Below are 27,973 nucleotides of genomic sequence, written 5' to 3'. Positions count from 1 at the left end.
ACCCCTAGGTGCTAGAACAGAGAAGAGTTTGGAGACATACTTTCTTTATAACCTGAGAGATGGTGAGACCAGACCAGTGAAGCAGTGCTAGAAGATCAGAGAGAGTGTGGGCTGTGATAAGAGCTTTGAGGTAAGTGAGTACTGAAAGGTTTTTGGCTTTGTAGGTAAGCATCAGTGTTTAAAATGTGATGCGTGTAGTGACCGGTAGCCAATGGAGGGAGTGTGGCAATGGTGTGGTTGTGGGAAGACTTAGGAAGGTTGAAAACAAGAGATTGGTGCTTAGAGGCAAACCTGCCAGGAGCAAGATGCAGTAGTCCAGTCTTCAATTGACAGTGGACTGAAAGAGCACCTGAGTGGCCTGTGTGGAAATGGATGAATCCTTCTGATATTTTAAAGAAGAATAGCTTCTCTTTGTAAATGTTGTAAGCTGAAAAGCATTTAAGATCACACGACATGTCAAACCTTGAGGAAGATGGGCTACCATGGTACAGCCTCACCAAAACTGGCCATGTCCAGCATGATCATGGCAAAAACACTCAGACATATACTTCACTGTGTCTGAACGTAAAAATAGCTTTCAGATGACTTACTGTTTGAGATTTTTTTTAAAAAGAGACCACACTCACTGCCATGGTACGTATATACAGTATTTTGTATCTTCTTCTTTTGGGTTTTCCCTTCAGGGGTCACCACAGCGAATCATCTCCCTCCAACTATCCCTATCTTCTGCATCCTCAACACTTGCACCCACTAGCTTCATATCCTCATTTATTACATCCATATACCTCCTCTTTGGCATTCCTCTTTGCCTCCTGCCTGGCAGCTCCATGTCCAACATTCTCCCACCAATATACTCACTCTCCCTCCTCTGAACATGTCCAAACCATCTTAACCTGGCCTCCCTAACTTTGTACCCCAAACGTCCAACATGAGCTGTCCCTCTGATGTACTCGTTCCTAATCCTGTCCAACCGTGTCACTCCCAAAGAGAACCTCAACATCTTCAGCTCTGACTCCTGTTTCTTCCTCAGTGACACTGTCTCTAAACCATACACATGGCCGGTATATACAGTATTTTGCATATATTAGGTAAATATTTTTGCATATTTCTTTTCTTGTGAAGTCTAAGGTGGAGCTATTACTCTTGTTAGTGCTGGTTATGTAAGCTAAGTTCTGAAACTTGCAGACATTTAGATCTGTTTTATCTATGATGCCATGAAAACTGGAGTGGGATTTGTTCAAACGCTGGCTGACTGGTTAAAGCTTTGAGTTAAAGACTGTGAATACAGAAGCACCAAGCTGCTACTGTTGACTCCTTGCACCCCTTACTGTTGATGCACCTAACCCTCTAATGTTTAGCTATATCTTTCAAATGGAAGGCTGTGAAGAGAATGAGGACACTAGACCAAGCTTTAGAGAGGGCAATGTTTACAGTTTCTTTGTCCTTTTATGGTCATGCTCACTGTCAGCTTTTTCTCACAGGTCAAAGTTTCCAAAATTTCAGAAAACCCCTGAGTGATGTCAAGCGCTGGTTTTACTTGCACCCAGTCAGCTCACAAGTCTGGTGAGAAAACCAAATCTCCAAAGCTACCAAAACATCCTCCTTAAGCTAATCTTTTTTACTGATTATTATTATTAAAAAATAGTATAATGTATTATTTGTATAGCATGTATACTAGATTTAAGCTTTGTTCAGTTCAGTTGTTTTGATTCAGTTGTTATTGTTCACAGTGTTCATGGTTGTGCATTTCTTTTTCATATGAAAAGTGCATTCTGTGCTTCTTCTATTACAACGGTTAGTGTGAAAGTAGCTTAAAATTGATCCAAACTAAGCTTTATACAATGCACTTTACTTTATCAGAAGTCTGATAATGGACTAAACAAAAACAGGTCTGTTTGTGTCTGTTTATGAGACAGCACGCTATCTATTGTGAGGATATATAAGTTACACAGTAAGGTTTACGTTTGGACAGCTGAGAGGTTTTTTTAATATAAAGAGATAAAGATGAGGGGGAAAAGGGGTTAAATGAAAGAAAGTATGTAAAAGAGAGAACGAGAGCCCTGCTGAGTGGTAAACAACTTCTCTCACTGTACGCACCTTTCTGTTTTGCTGTTGCTGGGGTTTATGTGATTGGAACAGGCAGCTTGATCGATCTTCAAGTACAGAAACCCAGCAAGGTAATCACAGAGCAGGGATATTGCTATCACATACAAACAGGATCCAGGGGTTTTGGGTAAGACATGTTACATTATAGTAACTGATGTGATGTTGTTTAAATGTTAATAAAAACTACTACTATTATTATTACTATGACTAATAGCATTAATAATAATAATAATAATATTTTTTATTTATTGTTTAATTTAATTTAATTTAATTTAATTTAATTTAATTTAATTTAATTTAATTTAATTTAATTTAATTTAATTTAATTTAATTTAATATAATATATATTCACATAAATTAGATAAAAAATAAAATTAATTGTAAAAATTATTGCCATTTTACTGAATATAGTCCAGTGTAAGTATTGGAAAAATATTCATCCTTAAATGTGAATTTTGCCATTTAACAACCACAAAAGATGTTGGTTCATATTGAGCAGAGTGTGCTTAATTTGATTGGCTTATTTGGTTCATTATTTTAAATAATGTCAGTTTTTAAAAAAGCTATCAAGTTGGCCTTTAATAAATTGTGTGTGTGTGTGTGTGTGTGTGTGTGTATGTTTAAAGTTGAAGGGAAAGAGAAGGGGAGACAGAAAAAGATGACTGAAAAAATTGTGTGGCTGTGATCAAAATGCCTTCTGTTAAGGCTGAGAGAGATCTAAATTAGGAAACAAATTATGTGAAAACGAGAAAGCGAAAGAGAGTGAGAGTGAGTGAGTGAGAGAGAGAGAGAGAGAGAGAGAGAGAGAGAGATTTGCATAAATATGCAGATGTATATAAATGTGGGTTTGAAGCGTGTATTTACACACATATCAGAGCACTAAGTACAGTTTCTGAGCTCTAATTGCATTGTTTGTGTTACATTAGCAGCAGGTGTTATTTACAGTGTAATGAATTTAAATGAATGAATTTCTGAGATGTGGATGATGTTGGTTAGCATGATTGTTCTCCAGCGATTAAAATGGGGAGGGGTAAAATGGGAAATGCACAGAGAAAAAGATTAAAGAAAAAGGAGGAGATGCACCACAGAGAGGATATCAGTGTGTGTCAGAAGAGGCTATCAGTAGTAAACAATGTGAAAGAGGTCTTGCTAAATTTATCCCACAGTTAGATGGACAGATAGAGAGAGGACAAAACCCTGAAGGGAAGAAAGGCACAATGGAAGAAAAGGAAACAAAAACAATCACATTACTCACAAGTAGAAGATAAGAGAGCAAGATGAAATGACTTTTAATGGCCACTCTTTTTAGTGATTGAAAGAAGGCGACTGACCTGCATGCACAAGCACAGAAACCAAATGTTAAAGAAAATGGGATGCATGGGTCATTCTGGCTGTAAGTCTTGCTCTAATTCAATTTTAAAGGAGTAAAAGTAAAAAGTAACACACAGACACCCTATACATTCAGTTATTTTCAGATATCCACACTTTGATGAATCTCATCCTCTCTCTTTCTTTCTTTTCTTTGTTTATTCTCCATTTTACTCCTCCTCATTTTAACCATTACAAAGCAGGCTAATCGTTATCGTCCAAATCCACACATTAGCCACACATTTTATTTGTCACATATACATTACTGCACAGTGAATTTATTTCTGTGCATATCCCAACCATGGGGGTTGAGTCAGAGCACGAGGTCAGCCACAATGGTTTGGGGGTGCATTGGGGACCTCGATCAAGAGCCCAATGGTGGCAGCTTGGTGGTGCTGAGGCTTGAACCCTGATCTTTTGGTCAACAATCCAGAGCCTTAACCACTTGAACTACCACCACCCCGATTGGCACTCTGTGGATACAAGCTCTACCCATTATTACTTTATTTACATGGTATATGCATATGGCATGACCCAATTACATCTATTTTACATTAAACCCTGCTTTATTCAAACCTTGAATATATGGCAACAAAAGACATGCACATCCTTCAATCCACAGAAAATCGATTAAAAGAAAGAACGGTGTAAGATGTAAGGAAGAATGTAAACACAGGGAGGGGGTTCATTTTAGTTTATTTGGGCTCACTTATGTGGCATTGCATATTATATTTCTTGTTTCATTTGTTTCTATTTAAGAGCTAATTCTGGCAGGTACAAAGTAACATAATAATGTACAGGATTGGTCAAGATTGTTCATAGGAGCATTTAGGATTCTAAATAAAAAAAACTGTCCTTCACATACCTGTTAAGAAGAGTGCAATCCTAATATTCTGCAATAGCCTGCACTAGGCTAGTGTCCAAATCAATGGAACCAACTGGAGGCAGATCAGCAGTAATGAACTTAGGAAGGATCTGAGACAGTCTGGTGTGAGTGGCCAGAGCTACCAGATTCATAAGTGACTATATCACCAGTCTGTCGAAAACAGTGGATGAAAACTGGTCTGTTTAGAAAACTAAAAAAGTGATGCCGATGCAGAATAACAGATTATCCATCTTACTTTAGAAATGTATGTGGCAAATTGATGAGTAACAAAATGGATCACTATGAAAAACCAGGACTTGTTATTTAGCCCAGTATCTTTAATTTCACCTGAATCTCTATTAGTCAAAGAGATAAGAAGTGACAGCAGTCGAAGATGAGATAAGAGTTTGTGAGGTTACCTTGCATATTGCACTATAGATACTCGCAGAAACACCTGACCACCTTATAGCAGTTGTGGGTCTTGCTCTGTTGCGAAAATTATATAAATTTTCGGAAATTGGAGGACTTTGGGAAAAAGAGGTCAAGGGAGAGGGAGACAGCAGCATCAGTGAAATTATCAACCTTATTCACTTAATGAGTTCATTAAACATTGCATTACACCCCATAACACACACAACCACATACTTACACACACACACACAGACACACACAAACACACACACGCACACTAACACTGTCATAGAAATGATCCCGGGGGACAAACAGCGCACAAAGAAATTTGTTTCATCCATTTGGTTTCCTCATTTTCTCCACATGCCACCTCCACACACACACACACACAAACACACCCAGATACACAAATACACACACAGAAGAGAAGCCTTCTTATTCTTATTTGCGTCATCCATCCTACAGCTATAAAATACCCACTATAACCCCCACATATAACTCTTTCTCTCTCTCTCTCTCTCTCTCTCTCTCTCTCTCTTTCTCTCTTTTTAACAGTTGAAATGGGGCTGCTCTGCTGTCCATAGAGCCTAATCCAGGCACATACTCTCACAGATAGAGTGTAAATTGGCAGATTTGGAGATTTCGTCTGGCACAATGCTTCTCACTGTGAAATATTTTATTATATCAAAGCAAAATTTATATGTAATTTTCAGGGTGTGTGTGTGTGTGTGAGACAGAGAGAGAGAGAGAGAGAGAGAGAGATCCAGCTTCCAAAAGTCAAATGAAGTCATGCTTCACTACTTGCAGTGTATTGACTAATGAAGTGACTGCATAGTGTAACAGAGCCACAGAGCCAGTCCGTTTCTAGCTCTCTTCTAGCCCATCTCCATTAGCAAAAATGAAACATAATAAGCCCTCATGTCCATAATTTCATGATTATTAACTCCATTATTATCAACACTGCCTTTAGTTACAGAAATACTGCTGCATTTGCCAACCTAATATTTGTCTACCTCCTGCAATGGAAATCAACTTTTTCATAAATCCTAAAATATAAGTCCTAAAACTTTCAGAGACTGGACCTTTGTTATAGGAAAGACTTTGTACTTACACATTTCCTGTATACGTGTGCGTGGGTCTGATGGCACATGAACATTCTTAGTAAATTTACAATTACAATCAGAGAAATGTAAATAAGAACAGATTTTCACTGTAAAAGCCTGAGTATTAGATTGTATCAGCTTATTGATGATTTATCAACTAACCTTAGATTTAGTATTATTGACTTATTGAATGGTTGAGATCGAGGGACGAATGCTTTCTTTTTAGTGAGATGTGTTTCAGTTAGTGACAGTGGTCATCATTCACACCCAGTGTAGATGTGGGACATCTAAGAAACTCAGTAAATATCCTGACAGGAAGCATTTAATAGATTTTTTTTTTTTTACTGCATTCATTTTACTGGAGCCTTGAGAAAATAAAGAGCAAAGCATTTTGAGTGCAATTCACCATAGTAAAATGCTATTCATGTAGCAATCATTAAGAGCTCTTTAGTGTTTTAATGGCCATCTGTCTGTGAATAAAGAAACGGCCCAAACCACACTGTGTGGTTCTTCTGTTTATTTATAGAAGCACATTAATCTAACAGCAGCCTCTCTAAAGTTTCTTCTGTGGTTTAATTGCTGACTAACACATTCACAGACCTGACATCATGGTACTCAGGACAGTACAAATGGGAGTGTAGACTCCAGTGTCTCCTTAAGTTCCATTCTCTTCTGTCTATCGTGGTCTCTCTTTCTCTCTTGCAATCCCTCCCTTTCGTTTTCCTCTCTGGTTTGTCATTTGCAGCAGAGCTCAGCATGTGCCATGGCCTGTAACCAACTAATATGCTGGGTGCAGACATAAAAAGTGAAAGAGGCTTAAATCAGAGAGAGTAGATTGCAGAGGAGAGCAGATGAAAAGATGCTTGGAAAGAACAAAGAATCAAGAAATCACAAAGAAAGCCTTCCTTGCCTTAAGGCAGAAAAGGAAAACATATCCTGACAGAAATTTAAAACGAATTTAAAAGCAAACATGGGGTGAAAGTAATCTGTGCCCAATGATCTCTAACACAAGTCTTTAGGGAGCCGCAGGCCAATGTTTATAAAAGCAGTTTCCTTGTGTATACACTCACCCACACAGACCCTCATGCATGGACACACACACACACACACACAGTGAGTGATGACAAGAGAGGAAGGTGGTACTGTGGTGTATTTCAGCAGAATGAATTGTTTATGGAGATGTGAGGATGCTGCTGCTCTGCATGAACAGGAAACAGGATTAAAGAGCCAGAAAATATCCTCTAAACAAATAGCACAATAAAGCTCTCAGGATCATTAAAAATGAGAAAAACAGCAGCTTAAATATCTTTAGATATTTAAATAGGTTATCCATCATTTTACTGTTTTATCATTTTCCCCACAATAATTTATTGCCTAATCTAAAGAATTGTCTATCAGCTGCTCGATAGTTGTTTGCTTATAGTTCATGTTTAGAGTATTGTTTTTTTTAACCAAAAATATTACACACTGATAGAATGTTCGCGGAAATAACTAGGTAGTTTTTCAAGCAACTGTGACAAGTGGCTCTAGTCTGGAATCTCCTGAGTTTCAATTTTCATTCCACTTCATGATTTCAGTCAGGCACTTGGGAAACTGCAGTCATTTCAACATGTGGCCATCACCAAAGAAGAAGCTAGTAAACAAGCCTCTTGAACATGTTTGAGAAATGAGCAGATACAGTATACATAGTTTTTACATTTTGCCCCTTGTCGTTTAGTCATATAGTATAATATAATATATAATAAAAACATAGATAGATAGATAGATAGATAGATAGATAGATAGATAGATAGATAGATAGATAGATAGATAGATAGATAGATAGATAGATAGATAGATAGATAGATAGATGATTTGGCTTCCATTTTGGCAACAGTGGCATGTATGCTGTTAAAACCCATCATAACCTTGCTATAACTAATTATTCAACCATGGAAATTATTTCAGTGTGTCTTTTTTTAAAGGCAAACTAAATATATATAATATAATGTAATATAATATAATATAATATAATATAATATAATATAATATAATATAATATAATATAATATAATATAATATAATTAAAAATTATAAAATGTAAATTAAAAAATGCACAATATAAATTAAAAAAAGTAAAAATTTTGGAAACAATTTGCTACAAAGCGTTCATTTCCCCTGTGTGTTGAGACTTTTGGGACACCCCATATATATTTACATTTACAGCATTTTGCAGATACCCTAGCACAGCTCGGGGTCTAAAAATACTATCAAGCTAAAACTCCAGATGAATAGTTTTACAAGCTCCTGCCATTTCAATTTTCACATTCATACAGGCAACATGGAACATATCTTTGTAAAATGCTTTAAAGATGATTTCCTTTGAATTTTTTAATAGATCATTGAAGTACTACACAAATTCATCCTGAATATTTTGAAGGGTTTTGAAAAACTCACACAAACTGTTGTTCACTGCCCTAAAACTTTGGTGTTATTGGCTGTTGGTCATTGACTAATATGGGTAATGGCCAGCACCTTTTAGTAAAGTGGGTGGTTGATTAGAGATCGGGAAGATGTTTATGATGCTCATTAAGTATATATCTAGGGATGAATTTCTGTAAATCTGCTTTGTGGTAATGCTGCTTCTGTATTGTGTAAAAACCTCCATACAAATTTAATATAACTGAATACCTTATGAAATATTCCTAATAAATGTTCACACCCCAAAATGCCCCTGAACAAACAGTATGAAGAGCTGGCAAATCTTTGAAATTAGACACTCTCAGTAGCTGATATGTCTGGGAAATGCAGAGAGTTAATGCTGCATTTGGAGATGATGTACATTTTCACACTGTTTTAGCAAATAGATAATGACGCTGACTCAACTATGAAAATCAAGTGAGTTAAAGCTAGAGTTCTGTCTATCATTGCACTAGTAAAAGTATAATTTTTTCCTCCCTCGATAGAGAACAGGGCTAATAGCCACTTATCATTGTGTTTCAGAACAGAGGGCGAAGATAAAGAAAAGATATAGAAAGAGAGATAAAGAGGCTGCATGCTAAATCCTACAATAATGGGGCACCTATTATGCAGAAATGTTCAGATAGGACAAAGCGACACAACAATGACAAAACAGCACAGTAAAAAAAAACAAAAAACATAAAGGTCTCAACCATACACTGCATTCTCTCAGTCTCTAAGGCTACATAATGTATAATACCTCACATGGGAAAGTAATAGATATAGCACATTTACTCAAATTATACTTGGTATTGGAATAGAAATGAATAGTCCTGCCCTGAAAGTGCTGTAACTCACACAGCTTCACACACAGCCAGGGTTGTGAGTCGGCCTATGACTATTAAATAAGCAAGGACTTTAATTGAGATAATAATACTGTGTCATTGAATATTATTATATCTGTTTTTTTTAATCACCTAAGCAGAGTAACTCGTGTGTTTTTCACTTTTTACAGCTTGTGATCAGTAACACAGAATGTGTCAGTAGTGTACCTCATGTTGCTGTGTATATTTTCATAGGGCATTATGCTAAACTTTAGCCCCAAGATTAGAACAACCTCTGAGTGTTTAAACAAGGTATTCAAATACCCTGGCAGTGGCATTGGTGCTGTCAGATTGTAAAGTGTTGTGGATCATGAGCTTTTCATGAGGATTATGATGAGCTTTTCGATTTCAAGTTCAGTTCAGTTTAGAGTACAAAATGTTTCAAGGTTTCTAGTGGCAGCTGTAACTTTTTTTTTAAGGTTGTGGGCTATTAGAAGCAGCTAGTACTGCTTCAGTGCTCACTGGTGTAGATTCTGCAAATCTCTTTGCTGAAGGAAAAGAAAATAGTTCTTGTGAAATATATTCCTTCGTCTGGTGTTTTGAAGATGGTGGTGGAGAGCGGTGGATAGGAGAAGATTTCATTCTCAGCCTCCTTGTTTCAAGAGTCATTGCTGATTTTCAATCCTGAACACCTAGTCCCTATTCCAGACATTGTGGCAGGCCCCCTCACAGGGGTGGCTCAGCTTCAGGAGCATCACATCCAGGGCCGGGGGGCAGGGGCTAGGAGGAATCTGGGGAAATTGTGTTGTTGTTGTTGTTGTTATTGTTGTTTCGGCTGCTCCCTATTTGGGGTCACCACGGTGAAACATTTGGTCCGCATGTTTCAATCTGGCCTAGGTTTTTTTTTACGCCAGATGCCCTTCCTTATGCAACCCTCCCATTTTATCCAGGTTCGGGACCGGCACTGAGAGTTAACTCTTCAGTGGCCGGGTTAGCTCCCTGCCTGGGAATCGAATCCAGGCCGCGGCAATGAGAGAATCTGGAGGCTTTGTGTCCTGTATTAAAAGAAAATCATGGATCACCTCCCCACCAAAAGAGGGCTCTCTCCTATGAGTTCCAACACACACACACACACACACGATTCCTCAGACACATTTTGTTTTGGACTATTTAAGAACTTATTCATGCACTCACTCAGTTAGCTAGGTCTTGCCAATCCTCTCATTAAGTAAGCTCTGAGCCATTGTTTCTTTTGTGATTATTACATTTGTCTCAATTTAGGAAGTCTGATTATGTAACTGTAAGGCTTACACTTCACTCAGCAGCTAATACAACCTTCCATACAATCATCTTTGTTGTAGAGATGTTGATCTTTGACCATATTAAAACCTTATCAAGTGCAGCCAGCAACCCAAACCTGCTGGTGTTAATGGTTTTATGACCCTGGCCCAAATTACACACAACAAGAAGAACAATTTTTGTTATTTCTATTTATATTTTTATGTGCTGTTGTTTGAAACAAAGCATTAACTAATCTGGATCTTTATTGCTTCAAGGTAAATGTGTGTGTTTGGGTGCGGTAACTTTTCAGCACTCTGTGATCTGACAGGGCTCGTGTACTTAAATGGCATACTGCCATCTAGTGTTATTTAAACAAAATAATGATTTAAATGATGGTTAAAATAATAATTAATGTGGCTGCTTTTGTCATCTGGCTGGTTTACAACAATTATGAACACAAAAAACAAGATGTTACTGTAGTTGTATATAAGCCTCCTATTGTGTTCTGGTCAAATTTGGTGGATTTGATTTTGTCCTCAGTATTATGGTTTCTTTCATCTGTCTGGCATAAAGCTTAATGTTTTTGCTCAGATATAGTTCTCTCTCTCTCTCTCACACACACACACACACACAGAAAGGGGGAAAGAAAGGGGTTTGGAGGTTTTGGAGGCATATTTGCGAATCAAATATTTGTGTGCACCACAGTGAACTTGTTCTCCCATTTTTTTCCCCAGTAACTTTTGCACTAGTTTCAGACTTTTTGAATAGATTGTACAATGTAATTTTGCTGTAAATGTTGCTGCAGAGACCAGATGTAGTGGTTAAAACCTGGCAACCCTGCTTATTATTTTTACCCAAGTGCTTCACCCACTATAGAGATCTAAAAATCAAAGAAAGAGCAAAGACCGCTCTTTCTCTGTGACTATGCTTCTTTATTAGACATAGTATTCCAGAGAATCTATATACATCTCTGTGCGATGAAAGAAAATGGCTCAATGACTTATTAGGAAGTGCATGATTTAGCTGAATAATGAGTTTAATAGCAGAGACTGCTAATGTATGAGTTCAGCTATACTATGATGTCTCTGGTCTTCCATTCCATTAGTCGAAACTACAAAATGTGAACATGAAGTCATATTCATGTGAATCAGTTTTGTCTTGCAACAGATGCTCAGTTTTGTCCCTCCCCCTGTACTAGTTATTAGTGCCTCATTCAGCTGAAAGAAAAAGGGAGGGGGATATTATAAACTTATAGGTCATCCAAACACTGGACTTTGGAATTGTGGTGTTGGAATCATGTCAAAGGTTAAACTGTGTTATCAGTTTGGTCTGAGTTGTACATTTACGCTTCCATCAAGGTTGCCGTGTCCCACCAGGAACTTCACCTGGTCAGTGATTACCTCAGGGCTTGCAGCTGATAAGCAGACTGTCGTGTTCATATGGGGTTGGTTTACACTATAAGACCACTTCTTGCGTCACAATTAAACACTGACTTCTATTATGCAACACACAATATGCCTAACCATCCTGACCTGATGGTTAATGGACCAGCTCAGTGCAAAAATCTGCCTTGCAAGCTAAATAATTCATCTAGCTATTATATGGCAATGTCAATCAGTCTGAAAGTATGGAAAAAAACAATACATGATATCTTTATGCAATTGTCAGTTATTGTTGTTGTTTTTTTATGTCAAGATAAAGTAATGGCCTTGTGAAAGACATTATAAAACATGAGTAATGTGATGAGATCACATCACACCGTAAATCATTACACTATAAAACATCACACTATGAATAATTATAGGACGGCTTTATAGCAACCATTATGTATTTCTCAACAGATTCTGGCATTAAATAAATTGGACTTGGTTCATGACAGCTTCTATTTATTTATTTATGTATTTAATTATTTATTTAATTATTTTAGACAGAAATGTCTCTAAGTTAGATATAAGAAGAGAGATAATGCAATTGGTTATTAGTATGAAATATTACTTTAATTAGCAGATTTCTGAAGATTTATAGTATTTTCCTACACATTCATTAGACATTTCAGCAAAATCTAGATTTTTAACGGCTAGTACATAATTGTATTAGTATACAGAATATCTGAATGGCCACATAATATTATTACTGTATATGATTACTGTATATACTGTATATAATGTATTAGATTCATAGTTGATCTTAAGTTAATAATACTCAATGGAGAGTGTCTTAATATTCAACGCTGTACTGTGATTACACCTGAATCAACTAGATATGATTCATAAAGTGAATGGATAAATTGTACAGGATTAAAAGACCTCTTAGGAACATGCTGTGGTTAGTTTCTATTAGCTATCTTCTAACAGATTAAATTATTATTGATTAATAGAGCAGAATAGTTAGATACCCTCAGATAGTGTTCAGATGAAACTGATGATATGGAGAAAGGTTCCCATTGGGAATCCTAAAGTTTGAAATGAAATAGTCCTTATGTTTGAGAAACCTTTTTTTATAAGGAAAGGATAATTGGGTTTAGAGCTGATGGAATTTCAATCAGTGCCTTTTGGGTTTCTGCCAAGATGTAATGCTTTCTAGTCTAGACTATTTCTATTTAAATGTCATAATTCTTGAAATAATCATTTAAAAAATTGTAGCTTAATTGATGCAAGAAGAAATCAGCAAAGTATCCAGCAAAAAGCTGGAGTGTGATGTGGAACCTGAATGTGAATGTAGTTACAGCATGATTGGGTTCCACAAATTTGGAACAAATATCAATCAGACTGTTTTACTGTATTAATACGAACAAAAATACTGTTTTAATATATTAATATATGCTTTTACAGAGTAACATATTGTGTCTAGAAAAGAGAACTGCACAAGCACAAGAGGAATCACACACAGGCTGCGCCTTGATCCATGCTTAGGGGAGGAGGAGTGGACTGACCGGTTATGACAGGGATGCCAGATTGGGCGAGTTTAAGCTCACTCCACAGCCGCCAGGAACGTGTTTTAAAGCAAATATACTTAATGAAATCTAATACGTTTCTACAAAAAAAAGAGTTAAAATATAAATACATAAATAAATTTCTATTATATATAGCAAAGATTGTGGAGTGGAAGGGGGGGATTTTAGAGTGGATAATGTCCTTACATTAGTATTACGCGAAATACTCGCAAATGTCCAGAAAAGTCAATATCATTCATTCGCAATACAGAATTCTATGGAAAAGTGTCGTTTCTTTTGTGTGGTTTGTGAAGTAAAGAACATTTTGCTGAAATCCTGGTTAATGTCTACACCTCCAACTCAGTTGAACTGAGGTATATATGTCTAAACCCGTTCAAAACAAGCTGCTGCACTGTATGAATGGATTATTGTATGGTATCGATGCTCAATTGTCTATTATAGCTGGTCACGGTGCTGTTTGCCTTGGGGACTCGTCGTTTATTGTATTGTATTTCTTATGATTCATCAGTTTATTGTCAGCATAATGTCACGTGGAGACAATAGGACAGGTGAGTTGTTTAACACGTCACACTTACACGTTTACATAAAGACACCTGACAGACCGCCTGGCTCGTGTCAGTCCGTGTTTTTCCGGTTATACATGCAACGATCATGGCTTTTGATTGTATTAAAGTTCATGCTCCATCTATTTTCTGAACCCTTTAGCCTACACAGGCTTGCAGGTAACCTGGAGCCTTTCCCAGGAGACTCAGGGCACAAGGCAGGGGATACCCCGAACAGGGTGCCAACCCATTGTAGGACACACACACACACACACTGCAGACAATTTAGAGACGACAATCAGCCCACAACCCCATGTCTTTGGATGGGTGGAGGCGAGAATCAAACCCCCAACCCCTTTAGATGTGCGAGGCCACTAAGCTGTTTAAGATTTAATATTTCAGACCCTTAGAAAAGTTTACCATCTAAATGAATAGGCGGTCCATTCTAAAACTGGTTAGACCTGTGTATTCTGAGATGCTTTTCTGATTGTACAGAATGGTACAGATGTATTTTTATCCTGTCTGTCAGCTTGAACCAGTCTATCCATTTTCCTCTGAACTCTATAACATTAACAAGGTGTTGGCTACTTGCTCCCTTGATGTTTCTGTTTAATAGTTACAGTATACATGAAAATCCTAGGAGATTAATGATGATGAGATTACTGATGTTAGAGCGTAACTTTAACTGAAGCTCTTGACCAATGACTGCATGATTTTATGGCCTTCCATTGCAGCCGTGCTTTAAAGAGCCACTAATACACACATACATACACACAAACACACACACACACACACACACACACACAAAGTCTCTCTTTCTCTCTCTCTCTCTCTCTCTCTCTCTCTCTCTCTCTCTCTCTTTATCAGTGTGTGGGGTTATGTGCGTATGCAATCACAGCTGGAAAGTGACAGTATTTAAAGAGGGGGTGAACGAATAGCTGTCAGTCTGACAGTTTGACTATCGGATTATTACTACTTAATCATTTTTTAGAGACTTACAAACCACATTACCTACTCTTTGTATATTTGATCTTGTAAAGCAGCACAAGTTTGAACTTATTTTATTTTTTTATTTATTTTTTATTTTTTTTACAAATTATGGATAAAGGTAAGAGTGCAAAAATATTTCACAGAGTGATTAACTTTACATGTAAATTCATTTGCTTTTAAGGTTGGGGTGTGAATGACTTATAGGCAGTGCCCATGCGCATGTTCTGCGAGCACAAGCTTTGACTGACAGCTGTGCTTTTCTATGGATTATCATGATTCATCAGTACTTCAGCAGCTACTGTGTGTGTGTGTGTGTGTGACAATGGTGTTACAATGTGTTTGCTTAGCACACTGACGTGTTTCTGTGTGAGAGCACAAGCAATGCTACACCTCACTATATAAAAAGTGAAGTCAGTTATAGACTCTGTAAAGTATTAATTACTGCACTGCGTATCATGCTTTATCAGTAAACGTAGTAAACGTATTTATTTATGTCTGTTTGAATTCGATTTCTTTTATCCTGTGTTAATTTCTAAAGCACTCGTGCACTATTGGGAGCAGATTATTGTAGTGTATTTTTTACTCTGGAGAAAATGCTTTGTATTAGACACCAAAAGACAAAGACAATGGATTGCCAATAGCAGCACTTTATCTGGCAGTTTAATCGTTAACAACATATTATTAATGGGATTAAAAACAAAGCAGCAGGGGAACATATACTAGTGATGATATAAAAACAATACTATGGTTTTGGCTGACAAATATGTTTATGCAGCTGCATAACTGTCCAAGCTGGAGCCAGAATATTTGGCACAGTTTATTTGAGATCATGTAAATCTTAAGTCTACTGTGCCTTATTGCAGCTCCAGTGACTCTGTGAGTCAAACTCACTTTGGTTAATTGTTTACTTAAAATATAGGTGAATTTTACAGTAACATCATAACAGGACGTTGAGAGTTACCAACACCTGAATGAACTTGAACAACCCAACAATGTATACCAGAATAGTAAGGTATAGTCTGGTCTTGTCAGTGCCCTCAGCAAAATGCTCCATTAGACAAAATGAGGAAGAAATCATCTTCTTGGTACAGTATATACCGAGTGTATTGAAAGGATCATCAGTATGAGAATTTGGGTCCTTTATTATTTTATTGGGTATAAATCTAATATCCAAGGGAAGTTTTTCACTGAAGAATGGATGAGAAGTTTGCATAATCTGTTTTTAGTAAGTGTATTTTTTCTGCTATTTTACTGAGACCACATATCCACATATCTTTATATGATACAGTTGAGTGTTCAGAAACCTTAACATTAATTGGAAGGATATTTTAGATAAAATATCTGCCCCTTGCTGTAGTCTTCTTTATTCTAGGTACCAGTGAAGAGCCTGCACCTTTTGGTTAAATCATAAGGGTCAGAATAAACCAAATGTTTGCTCAGGTACTATGGAGTGAGATCATTCAGTGCCTTATATGTCATTAGGAATATTTTATAATCAGTGCAAAATTTTACTGGGAGCCAGTGCAGTGTGGATAAGATAGGGGTAATGTGATCAAATCTGGTTCTATTAAGGTCTCTGGCTGCTGCATTGTGGACTAACTGGAGCTGGTTTATGCACCTACTGGAACATCCAGACAGCAAGGTGTTACAATGGTCCAACATAAAGGCAACAAACTAGTTTTTCAGTATAACTAAAGTTCATAGTGCTGGTATAAATCATCTTGATATGCTGCAGCATTCAGTTGCAGTGAAAATCTAATACCATGTTTATGAATAATAGAAATTGTAATAATATAGGCCCAGTGCTCTTTCTCTATATGTACCACCTCTTGGGTGACATAGAACAGACATTTTTGGAATCCATCTTTTATTTTATTTAACTCACCATTAACAAAAAAACTGATAATGATCATTCAGATAAGAGCTGGGACAGGAAAGATCTATCTACAGCAACATTTTATAATCTGTGTAGAAGAATATTGTGATCTCTTATCAAAAGCTGCACTAAGATCAGGGAACACAAGCAAAGAGAAACAACTCTGATTAGATTACAGCAGAAGTACGTCATTTACCACTTTAACCAGTATTGTCTCAATAATATGAGGAGGCCTAATTCCTGACTGACAGATTTTATAGATTTGATTCCAATACAAGGAAATTAAGCCAACTATGAGCCTAACTGCAGCGTTACAACCTCTTGAAGATAATAGAACGGTTTGATAGTGGTCTAAAGTTGTTGTTTTTTTACTGCTTTTTATATAAGTGGTCTCTTATCCAAGATGATTTATAGGGCAAAATAGTGAAATCAATATGAGCTGTAGATGAAAATCTAATCACTTAGTGGTTATAGTAATTATACAGTAGTTTTCTGCTGCAATTTGGAATGCTACTAATTTAGTTTGACTGCATTTATGTTTTAATTATAGAACATAAATCATTATATCAGTGCTAATTTTTTTATCAAGTGGGGTTGCATTATCTAGAATGTAGCACAGCTTTGACTCTGAGAATTCAGTCCCCTGATCATGTTCTGTGGGGTCAGTTATTGAGCCTGTTGGTAAATCTGGGAGAAGCTGATATGATTGCATGTTGGATTCCTCTGTTTCTAGTGTATTCTCTGAGTGTTTTATGATACTCTGTGACGCTGCCTGGTAGGGGTGTGACAATACTTTGTGACAGGATGCAACATGATGCAAAATCTGAAGATGTGTATCCTGGGTATATGTGATAGCAAATGGCATGCATTATAGGTTATACAATTCCATGATCCCGTTATAACATTATAACTTGTGTTAGCTTTCACCCTCCCTGGTTGGTAGGCGTGGTATGCAAGTGAAGAGGTGGTTAGTGAATGGGATTTAACCAAGACCAAATAAGGTAGAAAATGGAGGAAAAATAAAAAAAATATACACAAAAACTTCAGTCAGTGTATGTTTTGTGCTAGTATGAATATAAGTATATTTTGAATCAGGGTTTTTTTCATTGTTATTATTATTACTTTTTAAATAAGCACACATTAAGTCACATTTAATTTGTATTCAAATCTGTATGCAAAACTAAATGTTTTCAATTCTATTTCCATGGGAAAAGAGCGAACCACCATGACTGCATTCTGGAAGGAGCACTCTCAGCAGGCCACAGTGGAGGAGATGATGCTGGACTCCAATGCACAGCAGCTGACCAAGCATGAGCTACCTGAGATCCTGGAGATTCTGCCCAGCCTGGATGGCATTGATGTATTAGAACTAGGTGCTGGCATTGGGTTAGTGGCCTTACTGTATTGTTATTATTATTATTATTATTATTATTATTATTATTATTATTGACAGAAGCTAAACTAGAGTTAGAGGTGCAGAGCTATCAGAGCTGTCAAATAAAGACAAGCAGAAACACATTAGATGTCGGCTGTGCTATAACCAGGAATACAGTTTGAAATCATGAGGAAATAAACAAAATAAAACCACAATTGTTTCATGATCTGTTGAGTTATTTTGAGATATATATCTATTGTTTACCAGTCTAACCCTTTTATAACATCGTCGTGGAACGGTGTTTAGTTTGACTGTTCTGAATTATTAAAATAACATATTAATAAAATAACACTAATATGCAGAAATTACAACTTACCCAATAAATTCTATTCCACTTTCTTTCTTATCTTATTGCAATAAACTGCCAAAAAGCTACATCATCTCTCTTTGCTTATATCTCTTATATGCCAATATGCTTACATCTCCTAACTATCTGGTTAATTCTGTCCTTTTAATCAGTATAATAAATGTTATCACATATAGTTGGTCCCTCTTTTTCCTATGTCCCATTATAATTTCAGAGTCTAGGTTGTTGCTGTTAATCAGTGGAATATGATAAATAAGTAAAAAAAATAATAATAAACATGGTGCTTCAGGTTCACACACCTGTTCACCACAGTTTCATGTATCTATCCTTAATATCTATCTTTTGTCTAATTATTTAAATTACTACCAAAAAAACGGAACTACACCAAAAAATTCTTTGGGGAAAAAAAGCATGTAAAAAGTAAACAGTGTAATCTAGCTACAGCAAACACAAAAACTTTCATTAATAGAAATAACTAAAACTGGTGCTGTTTTAATGGTGCATGTTTATTTTTATTTTTTGGTCCTTGGGTGTATCTTGTAAATAATTTCCTAATTTATTTAATTTTTTACTTTATGTACTGTTTTTTGTCATATATTTATTATGTCTTCATAGAGGTGCTTATGTTTGCCTTCTCATCATCCTTATTTTGTTCAGAAGGATAATGACAATAAAGCCAATTGATCAGAATATTTAGTAATACATTAATACACATCACAGGCAAAACATGGACTTGGCCTTCTCATCTCTTAGCAAATATTCAAATGGATAATCTATTCAGAATGTTGGTAGCGTATTAACATTTTTGGCATATTACACATATGGGTAAAAGGTCAGTCCAAGCAGAACAGAGTTTATAATACAGGCATTAGAGAAAAATGCAATATGTTTATTTTATAAGAATTAAACTTATTAAATTCCTTAGGGACAAAACTGCAGAAGTTCAAAATCTCAGACCTGATGACACGATTTATGGAAGATTAAAAATTGCTTTCAAAAAGACAACGAGCAGGAACATTAAAAGTCTTCCATAGTCATGATAGTGATTATTTAACTGCTTCAGGAGCTGTCCAGCTGTTTTTATAAAATGTGACCTTTGATTGTTCCAGACGATACACAAGTCATCTCATTGGCAAAGCACGTCATGTGACAGCTGTGGACTTTATGGAGAACTTTGTGGAAAAAAACAAGGAAGAGAACAGTCACCTTGGAAACGGAAAATTTATCCAAGCAGATGTCACACAGCTGGAGTTTCCCAAAAAGAGGTGGGCATGAGAATAAAGATATTTTCCATTTTACATTTTCTCATGTATTCTCATGAATTGGATGAATGAGAAAACAAATAAGCCAATGTGAATGAACTTTGTATGGCACAACCATGGTGTGACAAGCCATAAATATTATTTGGCTGATTTGTACAGTGTTAAACATGGGTGTCCCATTCATTTACGTGAACTTATTTCTTCATTTTAACTCCTGACGAGATTTGAATAGCAAAATCAAGTTATCAAAAATGAAACATAATGTAATCCATGGTCTTGACTACTTGTGAATTTAAATAAAGGTTATCTACAACTTGAGTTTACTCACATTTTTAAGGCAGCAGGTGAACTTTAATTTCTGCATGAAACCATGTCTCATAAAGTAGAAGTTGTGTTACAGGTTAGTTTGCCATCCAAAATGCATGAAATAACACATTCAGTCACCTTGACTCACCATTACTAGAAGAATGCAGTAATGCAGGTTCTGTAGCTGGGGTCTGTTTTACTGGTGCAAGTCATTGGCTTGATCCAAAACCCCTAGGTTTTAATTAGAATTGAAAATTTTTGCTGCAAGATGTTATTCTGGGGCAGCACGGTGGCTTAGTGGTTAGCACTGTTGCCTCACAGCAAGAAGGCCCTGGGTCCGAATCCCGGGTTCAAACAGGCAGGGGCCTTTCTGTGTGGAGTTTGCTTGTTCTCCCCGTGCCTGTGTGGGTTTACTCCGGGTACTCTGGTTTCCTCCCACAGTCCAAAAACATGTACATTAGGTTGATTGATAATTCCAAATTGCCCATTGGAGTGGCTGTGAGTGTGTTTGGTTGTCTGTCAATATGTGGCCCTGTGATGGACTGGCAACCTGTCCAGGGTGTACCCCTGCCTTTCACCCAATGTGTACTGGGATAGGCTCCAACACCCCGTGACCCTAATTAGGAAAGCGGGTATAGAAAATGGATACAGAATTAGGTTGAGTGCATTGTAATACTTGGTATTAAAACAATACAATGAAGGAAGTCATGTTTGGATGGCTAGGTAGATTAGTCATACAGTAACACATGAACAGAATCATATGTCCATTTAAAGTTGTTTGGTTTTCTTTCTATAGCTTTGACCTGATCTTTTCTAACTGGTTGCTCATGTATCTGAATGATGAGGAGCTGCGTTCACTGGCAGAGAAGATGCTGTCTTGGCTTCGTCCCAGCGGTTACCTTTTCTTCAGAGAATCCTGTTTTCACCAATCAGGTTACCTTTGAAAATACACTACACAAATTCATGTAGTAGTTTCAGTCTCCTTGTACTTAATAAATGTATTTGATCGCTTGTAATTTGGGAAAATTGGTCCATTATAGTTCTGCCATGCATATCACTAAAAAAAAGCATGGATTCCTGGTATAAAATTATAGATGAACTGTAAGGTCTTGTTCGTTTTAAATTAAATCCTGATAACACAACATTTTTTATGTTGGCTCCAAACCATAGACGACAATACCACTAGGTTTCGATTCAGTTTAGTAGCATACGAACAATAAGTGACCAACATTGTTCAAAATCTCTGCTTACCAGAGTTTTGACCCTTTATTATAATCAATAATAATCAGATTATAATCAGTAATAATTGGTTTATAATTGTTGCTTTGATTGATGCATTGATGTAAATTACTCGTCACACCATTGACCTTTACAACCTCTAAATATTTCCATCAATGAATACATTTTTACACTCTCTCTTGGGTATATAGCAAGTTATTTTGCTAGATTATTATTTTGCTTCAAGACACTGCCTGTTTTTTCACTTTTTTTAGTTTCTGTAACTGATTAGTTGTACCATGTGTATTTGTGTAGGTTTATTTGGGTTTTATAACACTTAAGAGTCTGACACAAAGTGACAAATTAGTTATGAACAATTTTCAGTCATTTAAAACACAATTATTAATACATTTACATTTCTGGCATTCGGCATTCTTATCCAGAGCAATGTACAAAAGTGCGTTAAAGTCTCTATCAATGAATATATTAGCCTAAAACTTTTAAAAGTTTTTGTTTTGTTTTGTTTTTAAAAATATGTACATGCAACATATAGTAATACATAAAAACAAGGAAAAAAGTGTTTCAGGAAGAGGTCTTCAGTCGTCGTTTGAAGACAGTCAGTGACTCGGCTGTACGGACTGTTAATACATATAAATGTATTAAAAATTAACAATACTGCTTTTTTGTCCTCCACAGGAGACAGTAAGAGAGATTTTAACCCCACCCACTACCGTAGTCCTGCACATTATAACCATCTGATGGCATCAGTTACATGGTCGGAGTCGGGGGAGATGGGTACACAGTCCTATGGATTTGATACAGTCCTGAGCAGAACTGTCCAGACTTACATAAAGGTATACATCATTTAGTTTCTTTTCTTAGTCAGAAATTATATATATAAGTGTACTTCAATACTTCTCTGTAGGACATAATGATCTGCTGATGCTCTGTGTGTGTGTGTGTGTTTATGAAACATGACTTTTAAACTTTTAATGACTTTTAATCATGCCACAAACATGCTTGTTTTATATCTCCTATTATGATATAAGTTTAGTGTTTATAGTCTATAGAGAGTGTTGAATCTTTGTTCATGTTTAAAGATGTAAGCTAGCGAGGTGTTGGTTTAAATGCTCTTATTCAGGTAGGCCCTGATAGAATACTGATAAGTAATGGTGAAAACATTAGACCATGTGAGACCATTAGACCATTTCTCTCTCTCAGATGAAGAAGAACCAGAACCAAGTGTGCTGGCTGATGCAGAAAGCTTGTCGGGATTTGGTCCAGCAACACCAAGGAGGCTTCAGCACCTTCCAGCAGTTCCTGGACAACCAGCAGTATACACGCAGGGGAATTCTGCGATATGAGAAGATGTTTGGCTCTGGTTACGTCAGTACCGGTGGACCCAGCACCACCAAGGCAAGAGGGCAAGAAAAGGCAGCACAGATAAGAGGAAGGGCTAAGATTTAAAACATACAGGGTGGAAGGCGAGCTAGTAAAGCTCATAAATATAAAGCTTTACAGGGATTCCTAACCTGACAGGTTTTGTAATGTGATGTATTTTCCATATGGGGGCAATAGTACTCTTTTCAAATAAACAATAGCATGTTCTGTTGTATGCATTAATTAGTTGAAAAGGGACAGCTGAAGCATAATTTACAGGTTTTAAAAATCAGTGTGTGTGTGTGTGTGTGTGTGAGTGAGTGTGTGCAGTACAGTATGAAATATGTAGTTCACTATAGGATTTTATGGTGCTGAAACCATTTTTAAATATTACTTTAATATTTAATAGCACTTTATTAACTTTAGGCACAGCGCATATGTGAGATATGCGATAACATAAATGCAATTGTCTTAAACTCTACTTATAATAAAAAAAAAATCTCTTAAGTGGGATCACGTATTTCTGTTTGAGTCATGCATCCATGTGGCAGCAGCATGAAGTATAACATCATGCAGATTCATGTCATGAGCCTGAAATCAGTCAGCTAGCACTTGACCAGTAATCATGTTCATAAGATAGGGAATCCCACTGTGGTCTCATGTTATTATTGTGTAGGTAAGAAAGTCCTTGCTTTTTCTTTATGAAAATATGGTATAGGATTCTGGATTTTTTTATGTTTAAACCAAATTAAGCAAAGTTTTGTTGTTCACTAAGTGTTTTTTCTGAACTATTTTTTTACTCTCTCTTTACCCCTTCAGGAGTTTGTTGACCTGCTGAACCTTAAGCCTGGACAAAGAGTTCTCGATGTGGGCTGTGGAATTGGTGGAGGGGATTTCTACATGGCCAAGGTGAGCCGCAGGGTTGCTCAAACATTGCCTCGTTGCATCACTGTGTGAACTTGTTTTGTGTTTTTGTTGTCTTCTTATGGTTTAATTTTTCGTGTGGTACTTTCCCCAAAATATGTGGGGTTTCTTCATCTCTGTTTTTAATGATTCAGTTTTAACGCTCAGTGAAGGCAGAGGTACAAAACAATTTCACGATTTTCTCAATGGCTTTCTCACTAGCTGTTTGTTTGTTGGTTTGATTGATTGACAGACCTTTGGGGTGGAAGTATTGGGAATGGACTTGTCATCAAACATGGTGGATATTGCTATGGAGAGAGCAGTGAGTGAGAAGCTGCCATCTGTGAGTGACTCTCTTCTGACATATTATAGAGAGGCATAGAGAGGATGTTAGCACTTCCTTTGGGTCACAACTAAATGTCCACACTGTTTCAGGTGCAATTTGAGGTGTCAGATGCCACTAAAAGAACGTTTCTGGACAGCTCTTTTGATGTGGTGTACAGCAGAGACACTATTCTGCACATCAGCGATAAACTGAAACTCTTCCGAAAATTTCATGTAAGTGTGTGTGTGTGTGTGTGTGTGCTTGTTAATTGCTGCATTCAACGAAAACTTGGAATTCCTGACCACCAAGTTGGAAAAAACAAAAAAAACAGTTCCTTTAACTAGGAATTCCTTCTCAGAAGCTCAGAACAGTCTCCTCAACCTCCAGAGTGACATCAAATCGACAGATGCTGCTCACATCATCAACAGTAATCAGAGTTATGTTGTATACACAAGTGTTTGCTGTAGATCATTCAGCATACAGACACATTTGGTTGGTAAAGCTATAAATGTGTATAAACAGTTTTCTTTTATATCTAAGGTAAATATGCACTACACAATACACTTAGCCGGCTAGATTGTTGCTAACAAAAGAGGAACATGGAGTTGCCCATGTCACTTTGAAACTCAAAAGCCAACAGCCCAGTTGCATAGGTGCCTTAACAGCATAGGTTGCACCTGTTGTTTAGAGCTCTTCAGTATCACTGCCCTCTGCTGGTCATATAGTTTATTTCAGGCAATAAACAAATTTCCATTAAACCAAATATCAACTGTCCATGTTGTGTGTCTCTTTCTGTTTTGTGTTTGTAGTCGTGGTTGAAGCCTGGTGGAAAGGTGCTCATCAGTGATTACTGCTGTGGAGAAAAGCCCTGGACTCCTGCCTTCCAGGAGTATGTTAGCCAGAGAGGCTACATCCTTTATACTCCACAGAGATATGGCAAGGTGAGCATAAGCGGAAATAATTGCACTTTTCTCACATGTGTCAAAAGTACTGCTTAAAGTAAGCTTATGTACGAGTGTTGTGAAAAAGGCTGAAAACACACATTACAGATACACAAAATGTATCTGTAACACTTTACTGTTAAAAAAGAATGTCATTTCTTTAAGTTAGACTGACCAGCAAAATGTTGAGCTCAAGATCATCTGTGTCATCTCTATTAATGTCTATAAATATGTGCATATCGCATGTCACTATGGTAAAATCTAGCTCACATACACAGTTGCTCTCAAAATGTCATTATTTTTGTGTGATAAGATCTGTAGAGCATTCAACTGCCATCCTGCAGCAAGGTTTTGTCATGGTAGTGGTGTAGCTTGTTAAATCTACATATCAGCATATTTCATACTACACATAATATAGGAGGATAGGTAATAGAGATAAGTGGAAAACAGGTGTGCTTAAAGAAAGCTAGAGAAGCAGCTTTTCATCATCTTATTCATCATCTGAGGAAACGAAGATAGGAAACTGTGATTTGAATCAAACCAATTTCCTGTCACAAACTGGTTGTCTATGGTTAGGCAGTCGGATGAGGATGTGCTTAAAAATAGATGCTAAAACACTAAATGCTTAAATAGCGAAATATATTTTTTACATATAGGAATAATAACAAAGGCTATCTACACAGCAGTACTGTGATAAATAACTTGTTAGTTTTGACAGTTGTGATAATATTTTCCTCATTCATAATGTGTGTGTTTGTGTGTGTGTGTGTGTATGAATTAGTTCTTGGAAGAAGCAGGATTCACTAATGTAAGAGCAGAAGACAGAACTGCCCAGTTCGTTTCTGTAATAAAGGCTGAACTTAAGAGAGCCGAGGAGATTAAAGTTGAATTTATAGAGGTAAAAGAACACACACACACACACACAGAATGTGAAGGTCTTTATTTTTGGAATGCCACAAAATACACTTTAATAGGAACATCTGTACATGGGCAGTTATCTAATCAGTCAATCTAGCAGCAGTACAATGCATACAAGGTGAAGTGAATATAGAAGAACATAGGTCAAGTGCTTCAGTTAAAGTTCACATCAAACATGGGATGGGGATTGTGTGATCTCTCTGTCTTTAAATGTGTTGGTGGTAGATGAGATGGTTCAGAAATTATCTCCTGGGACTGAACAGTCTCTAGAGTTTACACTCAGTTGGCTTAATAAAAAAAAGCATTAAGTGACCGTTCTTACAGGTGGAAACACCTTGTTTAAAATAGAGGTTAGAAGAAAATGGCCAGACTAGATAACGCTGCTAGAAAGGATACAGTAAGTCATAGAAGCACTGTGCAGAGGATAACCTCAGATTCTTGCTGGTGACTGACAGGAGTGGAACTTAATGTGGACTTTTGCTGTTGAAAGTTTTATTGGTTGTGTATTCTGAGATGCTTTTCTGCTTACCACGGCCGATTGACTGAATTAGTGGAGTTATTACAGACTTTCTGTAAGGTCAGGCCAGTCTATTTTCTCTCAACAACAATGTGTTTCCGTCTGTGACATTCCACACACAGGGATTTCTTTGTTTTTCACACCATGAAATGTTGTAGAAATGTTGTTTGTAAAATTATGAGGAGATCAGCAGTTTCTGAAAAGCTCAAACCAACCCATCTGATACTAACAAATCTGCCATGAATAAAGTCACAGAAATAACACTTTTTCATCATGCTGATGTTTGATGGGAACATTAACTGACGCTCTTGACCTGTATCTACATGATTGTATGCATTGTGTTGCATTGCACTGTATGCATTGCATATGCATAATTGCATAAATGAGCAGGTGTCACTTATAAAGTTGCCAGTGAGTGTAAATATTTAAAGTAAAGTTTTTCGAATGGATCACATGCATGATGTACACTTGAATGGGTTACAATAATGTTCTGCCTCCATGCAGGAGTTTTCCCAGGAGGACTATGACGCTATTGTAAATGGTTGGACAGAGAAGTTGCAGCGCTGTGAAGCTGGAGATCAACGCTGGGGGCTATTCTATGCCACCAGAGACTGAGAGAAGTAGAGACAGTGCTCCTGCAGGTTCTAAAGGTGCAGAAAGAGAACAGGAACAAAAATAACAATCTGAAGAAGATTTTAAATGTTGAATAATTGTACAAACTTTATTAGGATTCTGTAAATTAAAATAGGCCGATGTGGCATGGTGTTAATATTTTTAGAATTTTTAAGCACTGTAAATTTGTTGAAATAAAAATAAATATTTTTCCTTTGTTCTTGATTATTTTTTTGTGTGTGTGGTGTATTATAGAGCACTTAATTAATAAGGCTACAGTATATATTTAAAAAATATATTATGGGGGGAGGGGCTAAAACTCTTGTCACTCTTGTGGGTTTGTCACTTTATTCAATTCAATTCAATTTTATTTGTAAGCTGCTTTGAGACAATGTCCGTTGTCTCAAAGCAGCTTCTGAAATATAGTACAAAAAGTTTAAGATTAATATTAGACTTATATTTAAATTTTATTTGTATTTATCCCTAATCCCTAATGAGCAAGCCTAAGGCGACTGTGGCAAGGAAAAACTCCTTCAGATGGAAAGAGGAAGAAACCTTCAGAGGAACCAGACTCAAAAGGGAACTTTTCCTTATTTTGGGTGACAACGGAGAGTGTGAATTACCATAAACACTGGAGAGTGCGATTATAAATTATTATAAACACCAAAGAGTCTGATTATGAATAATGTCCTTTCTACAGTCAGTTGGAGTTGTGTAAGCAGGAACTCATGAGCAGTGCATAAATTAGCTAAACATCTGAGTTCTTTATAGAATCAACACCAGCTTCTCCATGCTGAAGCCTTCAAATGCCAAGTGATGGAGATACAGCATATGTAGAATGTTATTTTGTTAATTGATTAGGAGGTTGCTGTCCTCAAAGTCCACAATTGGTTAGCATCTTCTCTTCGAATGTCATGAAGCAGAATCTAACTGGAGCTAGTACATCTCTGGATGCCTCAGGATACTGGCATGGTTGGCTTTCAGTTTAATGAAGAAAGGTTCACAAGAAGGACACATTGTTTACGTGTCTGGTAAGCATGAATGGTCTTTGTGTAGCTAATGAATTAACAGTAACATTCTTAGTATTGCAA

General features: G+C 36.7%; 1 protein-coding gene across 4 annotated transcripts; it reads left to right on the top strand.

Moving 5' to 3' along the window:
* The first annotated feature begins 11 nt into the window (after positions 1–11).
* pmt (phosphoethanolamine methyltransferase) lies at positions 12–27,107 on the top strand. 4 transcript variants are annotated; one of them, XM_058408941.1, is made up of 13 exons: positions 12–130; positions 1,482–1,563; positions 17,973–18,144; positions 19,610–19,765; positions 20,865–21,001; positions 21,983–22,140; positions 22,508–22,702; positions 23,486–23,575; positions 23,823–23,912; positions 24,005–24,127; positions 24,704–24,835; positions 25,617–25,733; positions 26,775–27,107. In XM_058408941.1, the coding sequence occupies exons 2-13, from the start codon at positions 1,518–1,520 to the stop codon at positions 26,883–26,885; spliced, it is 1,527 nt and encodes a 508-aa protein (XP_058264924.1). In that variant the 5' UTR covers positions 12–130; positions 1,482–1,517; the 3' UTR covers positions 26,886–27,107. The 4 variants fall into 4 exon arrangements, with proteins under 4 accessions (XP_058264924.1, XP_058264927.1, XP_058264923.1 ...); XM_058408940.1 differs by lacking the exons at positions 12–130; positions 1,482–1,563 and adding an exon at positions 13,745–13,898; XM_058408942.1 differs by lacking the exons at positions 12–130; positions 1,482–1,563 and adding an exon at positions 14,795–15,000.
* The last annotated feature ends 866 nt before the right edge of the window (positions 27,108–27,973 follow it).

The sequence above is a fragment of the Hemibagrus wyckioides genome, linkage group LG14, assembly GCF_019097595.1.
Source record: "Hemibagrus wyckioides isolate EC202008001 linkage group LG14, SWU_Hwy_1.0, whole genome shotgun sequence".
In the NCBI taxonomy this organism is placed as follows: domain Eukaryota; kingdom Metazoa; phylum Chordata; class Actinopteri; order Siluriformes; family Bagridae; genus Hemibagrus; species Hemibagrus wyckioides.
Note: the sequence above shows the minus strand (reverse complement) of the source record. Positions and strands in the feature narration are given on the sequence as shown.